This window comes from Anabrus simplex, chromosome 7 (genome assembly GCF_040414725.1).
Source record: "Anabrus simplex isolate iqAnaSimp1 chromosome 7, ASM4041472v1, whole genome shotgun sequence".
NCBI lineage: Eukaryota > Metazoa > Arthropoda > Insecta > Orthoptera > Tettigoniidae > Anabrus > Anabrus simplex.
Window position 1 is genome coordinate 3,555,748 of NC_090271.1, and position 14,044 is coordinate 3,569,791.

The following is a 14,044-nucleotide window of genomic DNA, read 5'->3' on the forward strand; positions in this document are numbered from 1 at the left end:
CTCTGTACATAACCTCAACACATCGAACAATTGGAACTGGAATTTGGCCAGTAATGTGGACTTGAAAGTAGGTGGGATGAACTTTCTGTTTGGTAGTACTGTTCCAATTGCTTTAGTGTCCCTGTCCAAAAATTGCCTGAATAATGTAAGAGAACTATACCAATTGTCCATGTATAATGTTTGCCAAACACCAAGTAATTCTTCGCAGAGTTCAAACTACCTTTTCACTTGTTAACAGCTCTGAGTGAGAATGCTACAGAATATGATGGCAGTCAGTTCACTTTTTGGGAGGGAATTTGCAAGGAAACCAATGCCTATGCAAGTAAAATCATTGATTCTGTTATTATTATTAAGCGTATGGAATTTACAGAATGGACAAGTATATACAATATTATACAAAAGAAAAACCTGCAAAGAATACATGGGAAATAGGGAACAATTACACATGGATATCTAAATTGTTTATCCACTGCACTAGGGATTCTGAGACATCAGCAAAGTCTTTCCGGTCTCCAGTATAAGCACGCAGAGGGCATTCGTCCATTATATGATGCATGGTCTGGACTAAAGCACCACAATCACACGCTGGAGAGTCCCCGAAGTCCCACTGGTGAAGGGAGAATGCAGATCTTCCAGAATTAGTCCGAAACCTGTTTAGTGATGCCCACGTTCTTCTTGGCAAACTGAAACCAGCTGGGGGGTGGTTTGGATTAAAGAGGCTTGGCCACTCCGGAGCTGTACGAATCCATTGCTCTTTTAAATTGAAACCAGCATCCACTAGATTCTTAGCTGTTTTCATTGGTGGCTTACGGGATTTCAGCCTTTGTCTCCAGAGATCTGCAACATCTCTATGGATAGGTAGAGTTGGATTGGACATGATCTTATCATATTCTTGAACAAGGGCTCTTGAAATTCGCAGGCTTGGTGGAGCAATGTGGGACAGGACAGGCTTCAGAGTACCAGAGATGATGCGCATGGTGGTGTTAACCCTAGAACTGCCAAACGTCGCGCTTGCGACTCAATATGTCGTCACTAGAATGCCAACGTCGCACGCGCGACACATAGTACATGCATTCGCTTAATCAGTTATAACATCATTTATTGTTCACTTACGCTATTTTAACAAGTTGGACATTGAAGAGGAAGCTTCAAGTCTTTCATCACACATTCCTCACTAGCCGGAAATAACTCAGTCAAGGTCAGGGTAGGTATAAAGTCAGCTACTCTTTCCTCATCCCCCTGTCGTCTCAGTTGCTATGTAACTTCGCGCTCGCTCGCTATTCCCGTTAGTTTCTGTGAATATTTTTAGTTATCTTTCAACAGATTATTGAGTTTATTTTAAACTGTGTCTTTTGAAGTGTAACCTTTCATCATGGATGATGAGCTACGTGATTCAAGTGATATTCGCGAAGTTCTTGAAGATGATTGGGATGCTTCCTCTTCCAGTGACATATTTTCTCTAGCTGATGATTCTTCTGACAGCGGAGAAGATTATATTCCAGAATCTGAAATTGAAAGTGGTTCCGATGAAGAGAGTGAGCCTGCCGACGTTTCATTGGATGATACTGTTTCCGTAACACCAAAGTGGTGCAGGGTTTATCCACCTGAACAGGAGTTCGATATTTCCCAGAAGTTCCGCGTAAGGAATCCTGGCATTAGGAACTGTCCGCCCCGAAACAGTAGACCCATTATGTATTTTTACTTGTTTTTTACGGATTTTATTTGGAAGCTCTTGGTGATAGAATGTAATGACTATGCGGCGAAAAAAATTAAAACTACAAGAGATTCTGGAGAAATGAAGGCCTTTTCTCGTATACGATCCTGGTTTGATGTAACGGTCTCCGAAATGAAAAAGTATATTGCCATTCTAATAAATATGGGGCTTATCAAGAAAAAAAATATTGTGAATTACTGGGATACTTCTGTTTCTCAGAGAATACCATTTTTTTCTAATACAATGTCTCGCAACAGATTTCAAGCCATAAGTGCTGTATTTCACATCAGCCCTCTACAACACATTCCCAAAGGACAGCCGGAATACGACCCATGGTACAAAGTAAGGGACTTTTGGGTCGCAATGAATGAAGCATTCAAAACCTATTTTATCCCCGGCCAGAATATAGCCATAGACGAAAGTATGATAGGAATGAAAAATCGCTGTACATTCATTCAGTACATGCCCAATAAGAGACATGCCCGCTTTGGTATAAAAAAATTCGAGGTGTGTGACAGTCAGAGTAATTACGTTTTACATTCGGAGATGTATAGTGGAAAGGACTTTCTGGCTGATGGAAATTATGCCTTCACGGAAAAGGTTGTTATGGACTTGATGACCAAATGTAGATTGCTAAATAAAGGCTATCATCTTTTTACGGACAATTATTACACCAAGTTACCACTCGCTAAAAGATTATTGGACAGCCTAACGTATTTGACTGGAACTGTAAATAAAGCCACTAAGGATTTGTCGAAGAGTGTTCTGAAGACAGTTCTAAAGGCAGGAGATACTGTTTACTTCAGAAAAAGTGACGTGCTTCTTGTGGGATACCGAGAAAAGGCGACGCGCAAACCCGTTTATCTGATTACTACCGGCTGTCACGCTGAAGACCAGGTGATAAAGAGCAGAAGCGGGCGGGAAATTGTGAAACCAGTTCTTATAAACCTGTATAATTTGTTTATGGGGGGTGTGGATGCAAAGGACAAATCGATTTATCACGTTACTTGTTCGAGACCCACCAGGAGATATTGGTTGAAAATTTTCTACAACTTTCTGGACATGGCCCTATTGAATGCATTCATTCTGTACTCAAAAAACACTGATATCCCGCTGAGAAGACACGAATTCATGGTGCGTATTGTGGAAGAACTGGTCATGAAGGAGATTCATTTTCCAGACCCACCAGCGAATATAGCGGAAGAAGGTGATCTCAAACATGAACTATCTCATCTACCCGGACGAAAGGAAAGGTTGTGTGCTGTATGTGGTCATGAGAAAAAAAGGGGGACGAAGCCATTTTTGGTGTCCCGGATGTAACTGTGGGGTGCACCGTGAATGCTTTCATAAATTGCAACATTTCTGGAGACCTATGAAGCCTATGACTCCCAGTAGTGCTCGGCGGCTGGCGGAACTCTGTGCAGCTCGGATCTTTTAAATTCTTCTGTGTTTACTTTTGAGAACTTAAATTTTTTTAAACTAGAATAAATTCCGCGTGTTCTGTATATAGTGATTTTTTTAAATGGGTGTTTTTTAATTACTAATGGTGAACATGAAAATATGAAAAAAAAATTTTTTTAGTTTTCCAGAATTTTGATTGCCTGCTACGCACCACATAAGTAAGTAAATTATCTAATAGTTATGTAAGCATGTTAAATAAATCTTTCTGAGTAATATGGTATGCTGCATGTCAAACTTTTCTCTATCTTAGCGTGCTAAAATGTCTTAAAAACATAAATGTGTAATGCATGCGAAAATGGCCTGGCATTTAGCGAAAAACACTCGGCACTTCTAGGGTTAAGCTGCACATCGACTTTCTTCATGTGGCAACTGTTAAGCCATATTGAATACTGCAGAATACACGAGGCCAAGCCCAGTGCGTCGTAATGTGTCCACTGAAGCACCGCATGAAGTTCCACACAATTTAAACAGAATATTATTACATGATCTCAACTTAGATCCGAGGTTTTCAAGATGCTTTCTATAAGATAGGGTTCGGTCAAGCGTTACCCCGAGGTACTTTGGATTAGGATTGTGCTTTAGGACTGAGCCATTGAAGCATACTTGGAGTTTTGTATTGGCCAAGTTGTTGTGGAGATGGAAGCAAGCAGATTCTGTCTTATTCATGCTGGGTTGTAGTCTCCAGTTTCGGAAGTAACAGCTAAGTGTATTCAGGTCAGACATCAGGGTGGCCTCGGCATGGCTGAGATCTGGATGTTGAATGGCAATGGCTAGGTCGTCTGCATAAGAAAATTTTAATGATTTTGTCTCAGGGATATCCGATATGTGGAGATTGAATAAAAGAGGTGCCAATACTGATCCCTGGGGAAGGCCATTTTTTAGTTTCCTAAGATGACTACTGTCATCATACATGACGATACGGAAGAGCCTTTCGGTTAGCATATTGTTGATCAGTGTGGTTACAGTTTGCAAGGGATAACTCGCTACAGCTTGAACATCAACCCTTGCCTCCACACAGGATCATATGCAGATCTTTTAGTACCCCTTTGAAAACCAGCTTCAATGTGAGTTGTGAGTGCTAGCACCTGGTCAACACAGCTTCGGTTCTGCCTGAATCCAGCTTGCTCTACTGGGATCACTTCATTAATGGCTGAACTAATTCTATTGTACACAAGTCTCTCAAGGAGTTTATAGCAAACACTCAGCAATACTATTGGTCGGTAGCTATCGACTTGGTCTTCCGACTTACCAGGTTTCAGAATTGCAATGATCTTGCTTACCCGGAATTCATATGGCAGATGTCTAAACGATAATATGTTAGAGTAGAATTTAGCCAACCAGAGCCTTGTGTTTGGACCACTATGTATCAGAAACTCAGGAAATATCCCATCAAAGCCAGCAGCTTTACCAGGTTTGAGCCTTTTAATAGCAGTATCTACTTCCAGATGTGAAAATGGTTCCGAGGATATAGAGTTCTCCTGCAAGTTGCTTTTCTGTTGTTTGAGCAACTTCTTTACTTGGACGGTATATTTCTTATCAGAGGGTGCTCGTGACGTATTAACAATATGTTCAGCTACTAGGTTGGCGGTGATGCAACCATTTCTCTTGTGGCAGGTTCTGTTTCCTGAGAAGACTCCAGGCTTTTCTGCTGGACTGTTTGAAGTCCATAGTCTCCACTTGTGCTGTCGAGACTGTAACAGAGCACTCTCCACCCTGTAGAGTGTCTCACAAGTTTCATTCCACCCAGGGATATACTCTTTCTGCAGCCCTCTGGGAATATATTTCTTGGCAATTGAGATAATAAGTCCAGCAAAACGCTCATATTGATTCTGTTGAAAACGACTCAATGAGAAAGAAGTCGTATGAAAAAGCTCACTGGTTCCCAGTCACTCCAGATGCACTAAAAGCACACTTTGCTCTTTGTATATTGATGTCTGTCAAAGAAATCAACACAGCAAAGTTGCTGGACTAAATGAAGGGTTGTGGAGTCCCCTAAACTTGGAGAGACAATGCCTTACAGAAGATTTGCAGCAATATCACGATATCTATAATTTGCCACAAATACACAAGAAACAGAACGGGATAAAGTGAAAAAACTAAGAGCAGTAACTGACCTTCTCATGGACAGATTTCAGAAAGTTTCCACTCCTGGTGAAAAAGTAGTCATTGATGAAAGCCTCATGAAGTTCCGAGGTAGATTACAGTAAGTCCAGTACAATCCTTCAAAAAGGGCACGATTTGGAGTGAAAATCTACAACGTATATGAGCCTAAGAGTGCATATTGTTGGAACTTCAAGATTTATACAGGAACAGAAAACCAGGATGTGGGTGGGGCAGGGGATGTAATCCAGAGCTGTTAACAAGTGAAAAGGTAATTTGAAATCTGCAAAGAATTACTTGGTGTTTGGCGAACAATATACATGGACAACTGGTATAGTTCTCCTACATTATTCAGGCAATTTTTGGACAGGGACACTAAAGCAATTGGAACAGTGCTACCAAACAGAAAGTTCATCCCACCTACTTTCAAGTCCACAAGTTTGAAGAAAAACAAACTCACATTCACCTCTTCCAATGGTATCTTAGCCATAAAATGGATTGATTAGAAGCCAACAGTACATGCTACGCCACCCTTCGCAGAGGTTGAAAAGAAGTATGGCCAAGGAACTGAAGCCAAACATTGTAGTGGACTACAATTCAGGAAAGGTTGGAGTGGATTCACGTCACCAGTGCTTGGCATCTTACCCTCTCATGCACAGGTATGTAAAAGGGTACAAGAAATTGTACTTCTACTTGCTGGATGCGACACTGCAGAACTGGTGTGTAGGAAAGTAGATATCTACATAAACCCACCAGGTTAAGAGAGAGGTAGGATGTTAATTCGAAGTCGTTGGGATGCAAATATCGAACTTTGAATTACGTGATGCACTAGCCATTCGTCTTGGTGGGTGTGCTATTTACCAACTGATGAGCCCAACTTAGTACACTGAGGCGAAACGCTGGCAACCAGGAATGAGTTAGTTAGCTGGAAAATTTATAATGTCCAATAACGGACCATTTATATTGGTATTATAAATTTACTCATTCGGGACAAATATTTCAGGTTCCCTATGGGAATCAACATCTATACCATCTGATTTCGAATTAACCGCCAACTTGTAATTCAGAAATGCCAAAGCTTGCCGCGTCACAAAATATTCAAGTCCCGTTACTGCATGCAGTTAACCTTGATTCCCAGTTTAAACTTTTCAAATGCCATGGAAAAAATCTATTTTCAAAATGTATCCAACAAGATGCATTTACATTATTCAAATGTATAGATTGCATAAATTACTGGCAAACATAACCTCCCGCAACTTAAGAAAAAATTCAAAGGCGGGTATAAATTATGCTGGCTCCCCTGTGCAAATGCTTTATTTCTTGGATTACTGTATTGTTTGCATTCTTTAGATGGCTTGTACTTGCAAGGAACGAGTCTGGCGCCCTTAAAACATTGTGGCTTATTGAACTTTCCTATGATGAGGGGAGTAAGTCTCGCTTCCGTGTGTATTGCAACATTGTACAATTTCCTGGTTGGCACTTCCTTTAAAACGTAAGTCCATTTGGGCTAGGCATAATAAAAAAACCAATGCAGTTTCAAGGGTATTGACAATATTCTTGGTGCGTGCAAATTGATTATATCAGCCACGTTTTTCCGTCAACTGTCAGCATCGCTAGAGTTTGCGGATTCTGCTTCTCTGCACACTGTCTGCTATGTGATATTGTGGCCTTCCTTAAAACGCTGCATACAAAAGAATGACAATTTCATTCGAACTTAACAAAGTGAGTGAGAATGCGAAAAGCTTCCCCTGCATGTTCCGGAAGACACGTTCTATCATAACGTAGATAAATTTTGAATTTAAATTACTCTGTAAAATACCATTTTTTTAAATGTAAAGGCAGTTTTGAATTAAAATTCTGAATTTCGGTAATGGGACCGACATTGCTCTCTGAATTATGAATTATCCATATTTCGAATTATACAATTTAAATAACATGCAAAACCACACCTCACGGTTCCGGAAGGAGAGCTTCTTTGAATCAGGCAGGATTTTGAATCATCGAGGTTCTACTGTACATGACATGCTGAGTCCGAGTCAACGTGCAAAGCAAAATCTGGGAGATGTCACCCTTCCTGATTACGCCACTAGAGGACGCCCATCTCAAGGTAGCACAGCAATGAGGCTACAGGGAAAGCACTGGGGTCATTTTCCTGAAAAGATTGCTCCTACAGCAAGTAAATCAGCCCCATTAAGGAGATGTAAAGAGAGTTTTGAGCGTGGAAAGTTGCCCTCCATGTGGATGGATGTTTCAAGGTGTACCAGTATGCTTCTGAAACCATTTCAACATCCATAACATAAAATGTAGAAAAAATAATTGCATGACAATGGGTTCAACATAACCAACATCCAAACAGAAATTTACTCTCAGTAAATTAATATTCAGAATGAATTTTATAACAGGTGCTGAAACCGTTTTGTATACTGGAAAAGGGTCATTTTGGAAATAGCATCACTCAGGGCCTGTACTACGACTGTCAGATACGTAGGCTGCAGTTTTGCAAACTAGAAGTTAACGGCTTTTAATGAAGGTATTGTTATGCGGAAAAACATTGCTATTGCGTTGGTAATAAGGTTACTGAATATACAGTGAAATTTGGTGCAGTGGTATACATGTTCCCTGGTATTTTCGTTTGTTTAGCGCTATTTAAAAAAAAAAAATTGTATTACTAAGAGTCTAATATCAGACTCTTATAAAGCTATAAGTTCAAGGTCAAAAACAGAATTAGGAGTGACATTTACACATACGAAGAAATTTTAAAATGAATTATGTAATGAAACTCAGAAATATAGAAAATAAAAAGACTGAAAATGTAAGCTGGATGCAAAATTTAAGATTCAGGTTATGCATCTTATCAAATAATTCCTACCACACCGTACAATTTTGTTTTTTGTCTAACACTATTTACGAGGATGCGCGTTACGGCGAAAGTAAAGTTTATTTTCATAATATTAATGCCACTGTACATGGTATACGATCATTAACTCTATTATTAATTCAATTTATTGTTGCTAATTTTATAAGTAGTTAGTTTCTTTTTCCTTACCAAGACAATGTCAGAATAGTAACTGGGAACAGAACCCAAGCTTTTGACATGCACTCTAATGATTAGGAAATGTGTAGTATCATCTCTAGTACCCTACTGACTAACATTTAGAAGGTAAAAAGTCTTGGACTGATGGGACTCGAACCCATAACTAACTGCCTGCCAGCATCAAACGTTGTTGCCGTAATGACTACAGCTAACTAAGTTGCTCACGAGCAAGTCATATACTGAGTAGCAACAACCTGCTAGCTTGGGAAAATCTTCAAAAATTTTATGATAGCTGGACAGGAAGCACGATATATTTTATAAATATGTATACATAGATTACATTACAACAATTCATTTTTTGTATAGCATCATGCAGATGTAGATTCATCTTTATGTGTAGCCATCTTGATTCTTACAGTAGCGTCCCCGACAGGAGCCAAGTCCCAGATAAGAACAGTAACTGCCTCTCCAACTTCAGCATAGCTAACTTGAGAATATTCTCCCAGATTGAACATAAATGAAATTCGTAGTACGCGTTTTCAACCAAACTTCCAGATAAATGTGCAAACTGCCACATAAATTTAAACCGCACTTTTACCTGGGTGACGTAGTACAGGCCCTCAAAGTTTCATGGATAACGGCCTTTGTGATTATGTACAACAACAGTTATTTATAACCCACAGTATTGCATGTACAAGAATTTCAAACTCACTTTGTATGTATAGAATACACATATTTTAATAGGGGAGAATGAGAAGAAGAGTGATAACAATACCTCAATTTCAAAAATTTTCGGATAAGGGGCTGTTTGTACTTGTACTATGAGGACCCTGGCACGAAATGCGATACCATTTTGTGCTTTGTAGCTAGTAGCACTGGATAAGGCTTGAACTGACATTGACTTATGAGAACACGTTTAATACATATATTAAAATACATTTTCAAACATCAGTCTTGGTCCAGAGGAGATCACTGTAAAATTAATTGACACTGAACACATAACGAGATGCTCATCTTAACCAGTAGTACTGGGATTCTGCGAACCACCTGTTGACTGAACGCCGTTCTGCTGGGGTTGATTGCTAACCTGCTGCTGTTGCTGCTGTTGTTGTTGCTGCTGTTGCTGCTGCTGTTGTTGCTGCTGTTGCTGCTGCTGGGGCCGTAATATCGCTCTGCCTTGAAGATGTTTGTTTTTTATCCTTTCCAACTCATTAACACGGCTTCTTGCGTGTTCGAGACGATGCCACGCCATCTGGAGGACCTTCTGGGAGGCATAACCCGACCCTTCGTGCGGCTGGCCTGCAAGATTAAAAAAAAACACCATATCTGAAAGAAGATAGCACAAAGTGGCTACTATTATACGGTACTTACTACTACACAACAGTGGTCGCTCATCTCAAGAAATCTGCAGGTGAAAGATGTAATTACTACTAGAGGCACTTCAGAGTCAATGATTTGATGAGGAAAACAAAATAGCATTTATATTAGACACTCAAGTGTAGTTGAAAGTATTACATGTGAATGAGTCAACTGTTAGCAAATGTTTAAAAGCAATGAGAATGATCCAGAAGTTCAGAAAATTTGTCTCTCATGAATTGCGAAGAAGAGCCATTGGAAAATGTTCAACTATTTGTGAACTGTTCCTGAAAGGACTAAAACCAGAACTTATTTTAGCAAAAAATTGTGATGGAAAATGGAAATCATGACCAACCATCAAATCTCAATGCTAAGTTGGTGTCGTGTATGAGCAGCAGGAACCACGTGAAACCATCAATACTGAACGTTACCAACGACGATGACTCAATTTGAAAGGTACACTCACCGACAAGCACCTCCAATTACAAGTTATAAGAATCATTGTGAAATCCGTATCAAGAATAATTTATTTAAAATTAATTTTTCTTCCACCTATTCAATACAATCAATCATAAAATCAAGTGAAGGCTGCGTATTTTGGTTTGTTGGTTTTTATTGGAGAAACGTTCACTTATACTAATCCAATTTTACATCAAGTTACCATTCCCTTAAAAAAGCATGAAACCAAGATTGCTTTCAAAACTCGAAACTGAAATCGAAAGTTGTTTTTCAATCATAACACAGCTAATTCGATCAACAATAAATATTCTGGTTCTGGTATCTATTGCTGAATGCAATTTTTCTTCCGTGGGTCAAACTGGGAGAAGATATGCTGAGCACTACAATGCTCAGCAATGAGCAACAAGATTCAGGACAGAGTTTCACCACAGTTGAGCGCAATCTTCAAATTTTAAAAAGAACTGATAAAGGTAGGCTCATAACCGAGTATGAAAAGTTTTTTATATTTTTTTCTGGACCAGAAATACGATACAAATCTTTCAAGTTTTTAAGACAAAAACAATATGCACTCGCAGCAAGACTACATGCTTACAATACAGTACTTGGTCATCATCCCCTCATTTTCTTTCATTTCTTTAATTTTGTTAACTTTAAACTTCTCCATTTTACAGAGCTTACAACTTGCACCAGAGCCTGATTCCCCCTTTTCGACCAACAAGCTAACATAGATGAAATATTTGTCCACAATGGGTAAATTTCTAATAAAAGTATGATGGCTTGACTTGAACATCTTAAAGTAAAGGCACGTACTGCCTCCGTGGCATACTATTATTTCAAACTTACTCAAATTTCAGATTTACTCATTCGGGACAAATGTTTCAGATTCCCTATGGGAATATCATCTGATGGCCAAGCAGGCATCAATTTTTGGTAAAGAGACAGTGTCTCTCATAGTGCTCCAAGTAGCCTATGCAGTACGCATCTTGGTAGGTGTGCTACGTACCAACTGATGAGCCCAACCTAGCACACGAGGGCAAAACGCTGGCAACCAGGAATGAGTTAGCCGGAAAATTTATAATGTCCAATAACGGACCATTTATATTAGTACAAGAAGCTAACGTCAGACTGTCATAACTGCTAGACACGCCAACAACATAGGAATACAGTACAACATAAGGAGATGACACCACAACAAATTCATCAAGTTGCCACTAATTTTAAGATCAATAATAGTTTTTAACTAAAATTGCAACAAAAAAGTAACTTGCAAGTTACAAGCTAAAAACATTGGAACTTACATTAATTACTTCGAAATAACAACTAACACAAGAATGTAGTATATGATTAAATATTACGCCAAAAACTTCATTGCACTGGAATGTATTTCCACATTAAGTCTTATGAGCATTACTCATCATTGTCATTTTTTACCATTTAGTTTAATTAAGTCATATCTTACATTTCACTATGGCCTTGGCCACCAATACGTTAATTCTCGTATCTAATCTAGTTCCTTACATAACACCTACATATTAATGTTAAATTCTTAAATGCTCCTAACAATTCTTTTAACAGTCATAGGTTAAATTTTAAACAGGTACCTGGATCGGTTTTGAAGTGATGATATGGCTGATGATGCCCTTTAAAAGGGCGGCAAAACATGAACCATTTCATATTTTAATGAGGATTAAACCTTGATTTTATGACTGACTGTATGGAGTAGGAAGAAAAATAAATATATACCATTTTATATAAACACCTGCAATAAGACATGACAAACTTTCTTCACAATAATGCCAGACCGTATTACAACAAACCTGTGAAGGAAATCCCTGGGGGAACTTAAAACGAGAGGTCTTACTCCAAACGCCCTATTTTTCAGACTTGTTTTCGTTACTTTCTCAGCAGCACATACATTCTTTCGCAGATAACCAAAATGGCTATACGACTGGATCACTTCAAAAGAACCTGCATTTTTCTAGCAGAGAATCAATTTGTTACCCAGAAAAGTGCATACTGCTTTGAAGAACATATCATGTACCGCTCTTCAGCAATAAACAGCAACAGTACATGCGCTACTTCACAAAGCTATGGGAGTGAATAGTAAAGGCACTAGAAATGAAGAAACAAATGGACATGTATAATATGGTTTACTGTTCACTTTAATCAATGCAAGACTATACCGACATATAAGGACACGTAAAACCTTATGGAGGATTGACACCGTAAATTCCTAAGTCAATTAGTTTAGGCGTGAACCTACTGAAACTTTGGACAGAAAAGGACCCAAAAAAGAATGAATGGGGCTGCGTTGCGTTCACCACAAGTTTTGACATAGAATATGTACCGTAACACAAGGTAGGAATTGTAGAAATAAAGTACCTTGTCAGTACGGGTACACATCTTCAAGACAATGAGTTTGAAATAATATTACACCACTGAGGCAGTAGGTGCTCTCTCGGCTGCCTTTACTTTAAGATGTTCAAGTCAAGCCATCGATGATTTTGAAGTTTTTGGAATTGACACTGATCTGATAAAATTCTTTTGTAGGCGCTTGAGTTTGAGAAAATGTGCTTTCCTTTACATCTGAAGATGGATCTTGAAGGAGGCCTAGATAGGCTTGTCGTTTAGCACCGATTACACACAAAATTTCTTTGTCGTTGTCATCAAACCAGTCTTGCCGTACCTTTTTCTCAAAACCAATGGTTTTCTCAGCAATTTCTATGATTACTTTCCACAATGTTGCCCATTCATGTTGACTGGAGTATTCGCTAGCATGTCAGTGGGTCCATCTCGAAGTTTAAATGTCGACAGCTTGTGATCCATACACTGACATTACTAGCTGTCCTGGTTCTTATCACATCGTCGAGTGATGATGTTACGTCGCACCGACACAGATAGGTCTTATGGCGACGATGGAAAGGAAGCGGCCGTGGCCTTAATTAAGATACAGCCCCAGCATTTGCCTGGTGTGAAAATGGGAAACCACGGAAAACGATCTTCAGGGCTGCTGACAGTGGGGCTCGAAATGGGGTCTTGAAGCAATTAGGTAGGCAAAACTGTGTATTCATTATGAAAAGTTCATGTTCAGTACATAGATCAAGAAGCAGCAATCCGTTGACATTACAACTACCGAGTCCCCGTTTTCCCATCACATTTTCCCATAGCACATTATTCTTCCCAACATTAGCATTGAAGTCACCTAGTAGGAAGAGCTTATTTTTAATTTGTACATTGGAGATGGTTGTGGGAAGCAAGTTATAGAACTCTTTCTTACCGTCTTCATCACACTCTTTCTAAAACATATCTTAGTAGAAGCCTTTTATTTCAGACCAGTGGGTTATTAAACATTATTTTCTAGTCACACTCTTGGACAATGAATTGGACGTTACACACGACCATATGTGACTGGCAGGGATGACTTTGGCTGCCATTTTCAATAAACTTTGACCAACTCGAATGATCAAGTCGAAACTCGAAGATGTGAATTCATTATTTGCGACCTCTGTGTGCTAGTCCTGTTTCTGACAGATCTTAATTTTGTCTTCATTAGTAAGGAATTTCAAAACTAGGCTATCACCACATGATGTTCCTAATCCAGATAGCGGCTACGGCATCACGCAACACTTCACAGTACCGCTCAACACAAAATAAATTTCTAATTTTTGAATGGAATGCGAAATACAAGCAAAGCTATAGGATCACTGTGTTATTCAGCAATCTCGCTCTTAACTGGCAAACAAAATCTGCCTGAGAATAACAGCTTGCTCCCCAAAGATGCAACCTACCCTGTGCATGACAAATAACATTTTCAGAGATGGGAAAAATGTGATCTACTAAGCGGTAATAGCGAAAATTCGCGATGCGAAAAGTGAGGTCTTTTTATATAGATTTAATTCGATAAGAATCAGGACTTCGAA

The 14,044-nt window shown here is 39.1% G+C and overlaps 1 protein-coding gene across 2 annotated transcripts in view; it reads right to left on the reverse strand.

Moving 5' to 3' along the window:
• Window positions 1-8,602: 8,602 nt before the first annotated feature.
• MED11 (mediator complex subunit 11) overlaps window positions 8,603-14,044 on the reverse strand; it is a 79,317-nt gene continuing 73,875 nt past the window's right edge. For both annotated transcript variants that reach the window (XM_068228760.1, XM_067150608.2), the window contains exon 3: window positions 8,603-9,608. In XM_068228760.1, coding sequence (XP_068084861.1) covers window positions 9,325-9,608 — 284 coding nt within the window. In that variant the 3' untranslated portion in view covers window positions 8,603-9,324. The remainder of the gene's footprint in view (window positions 9,609-14,044) is intronic.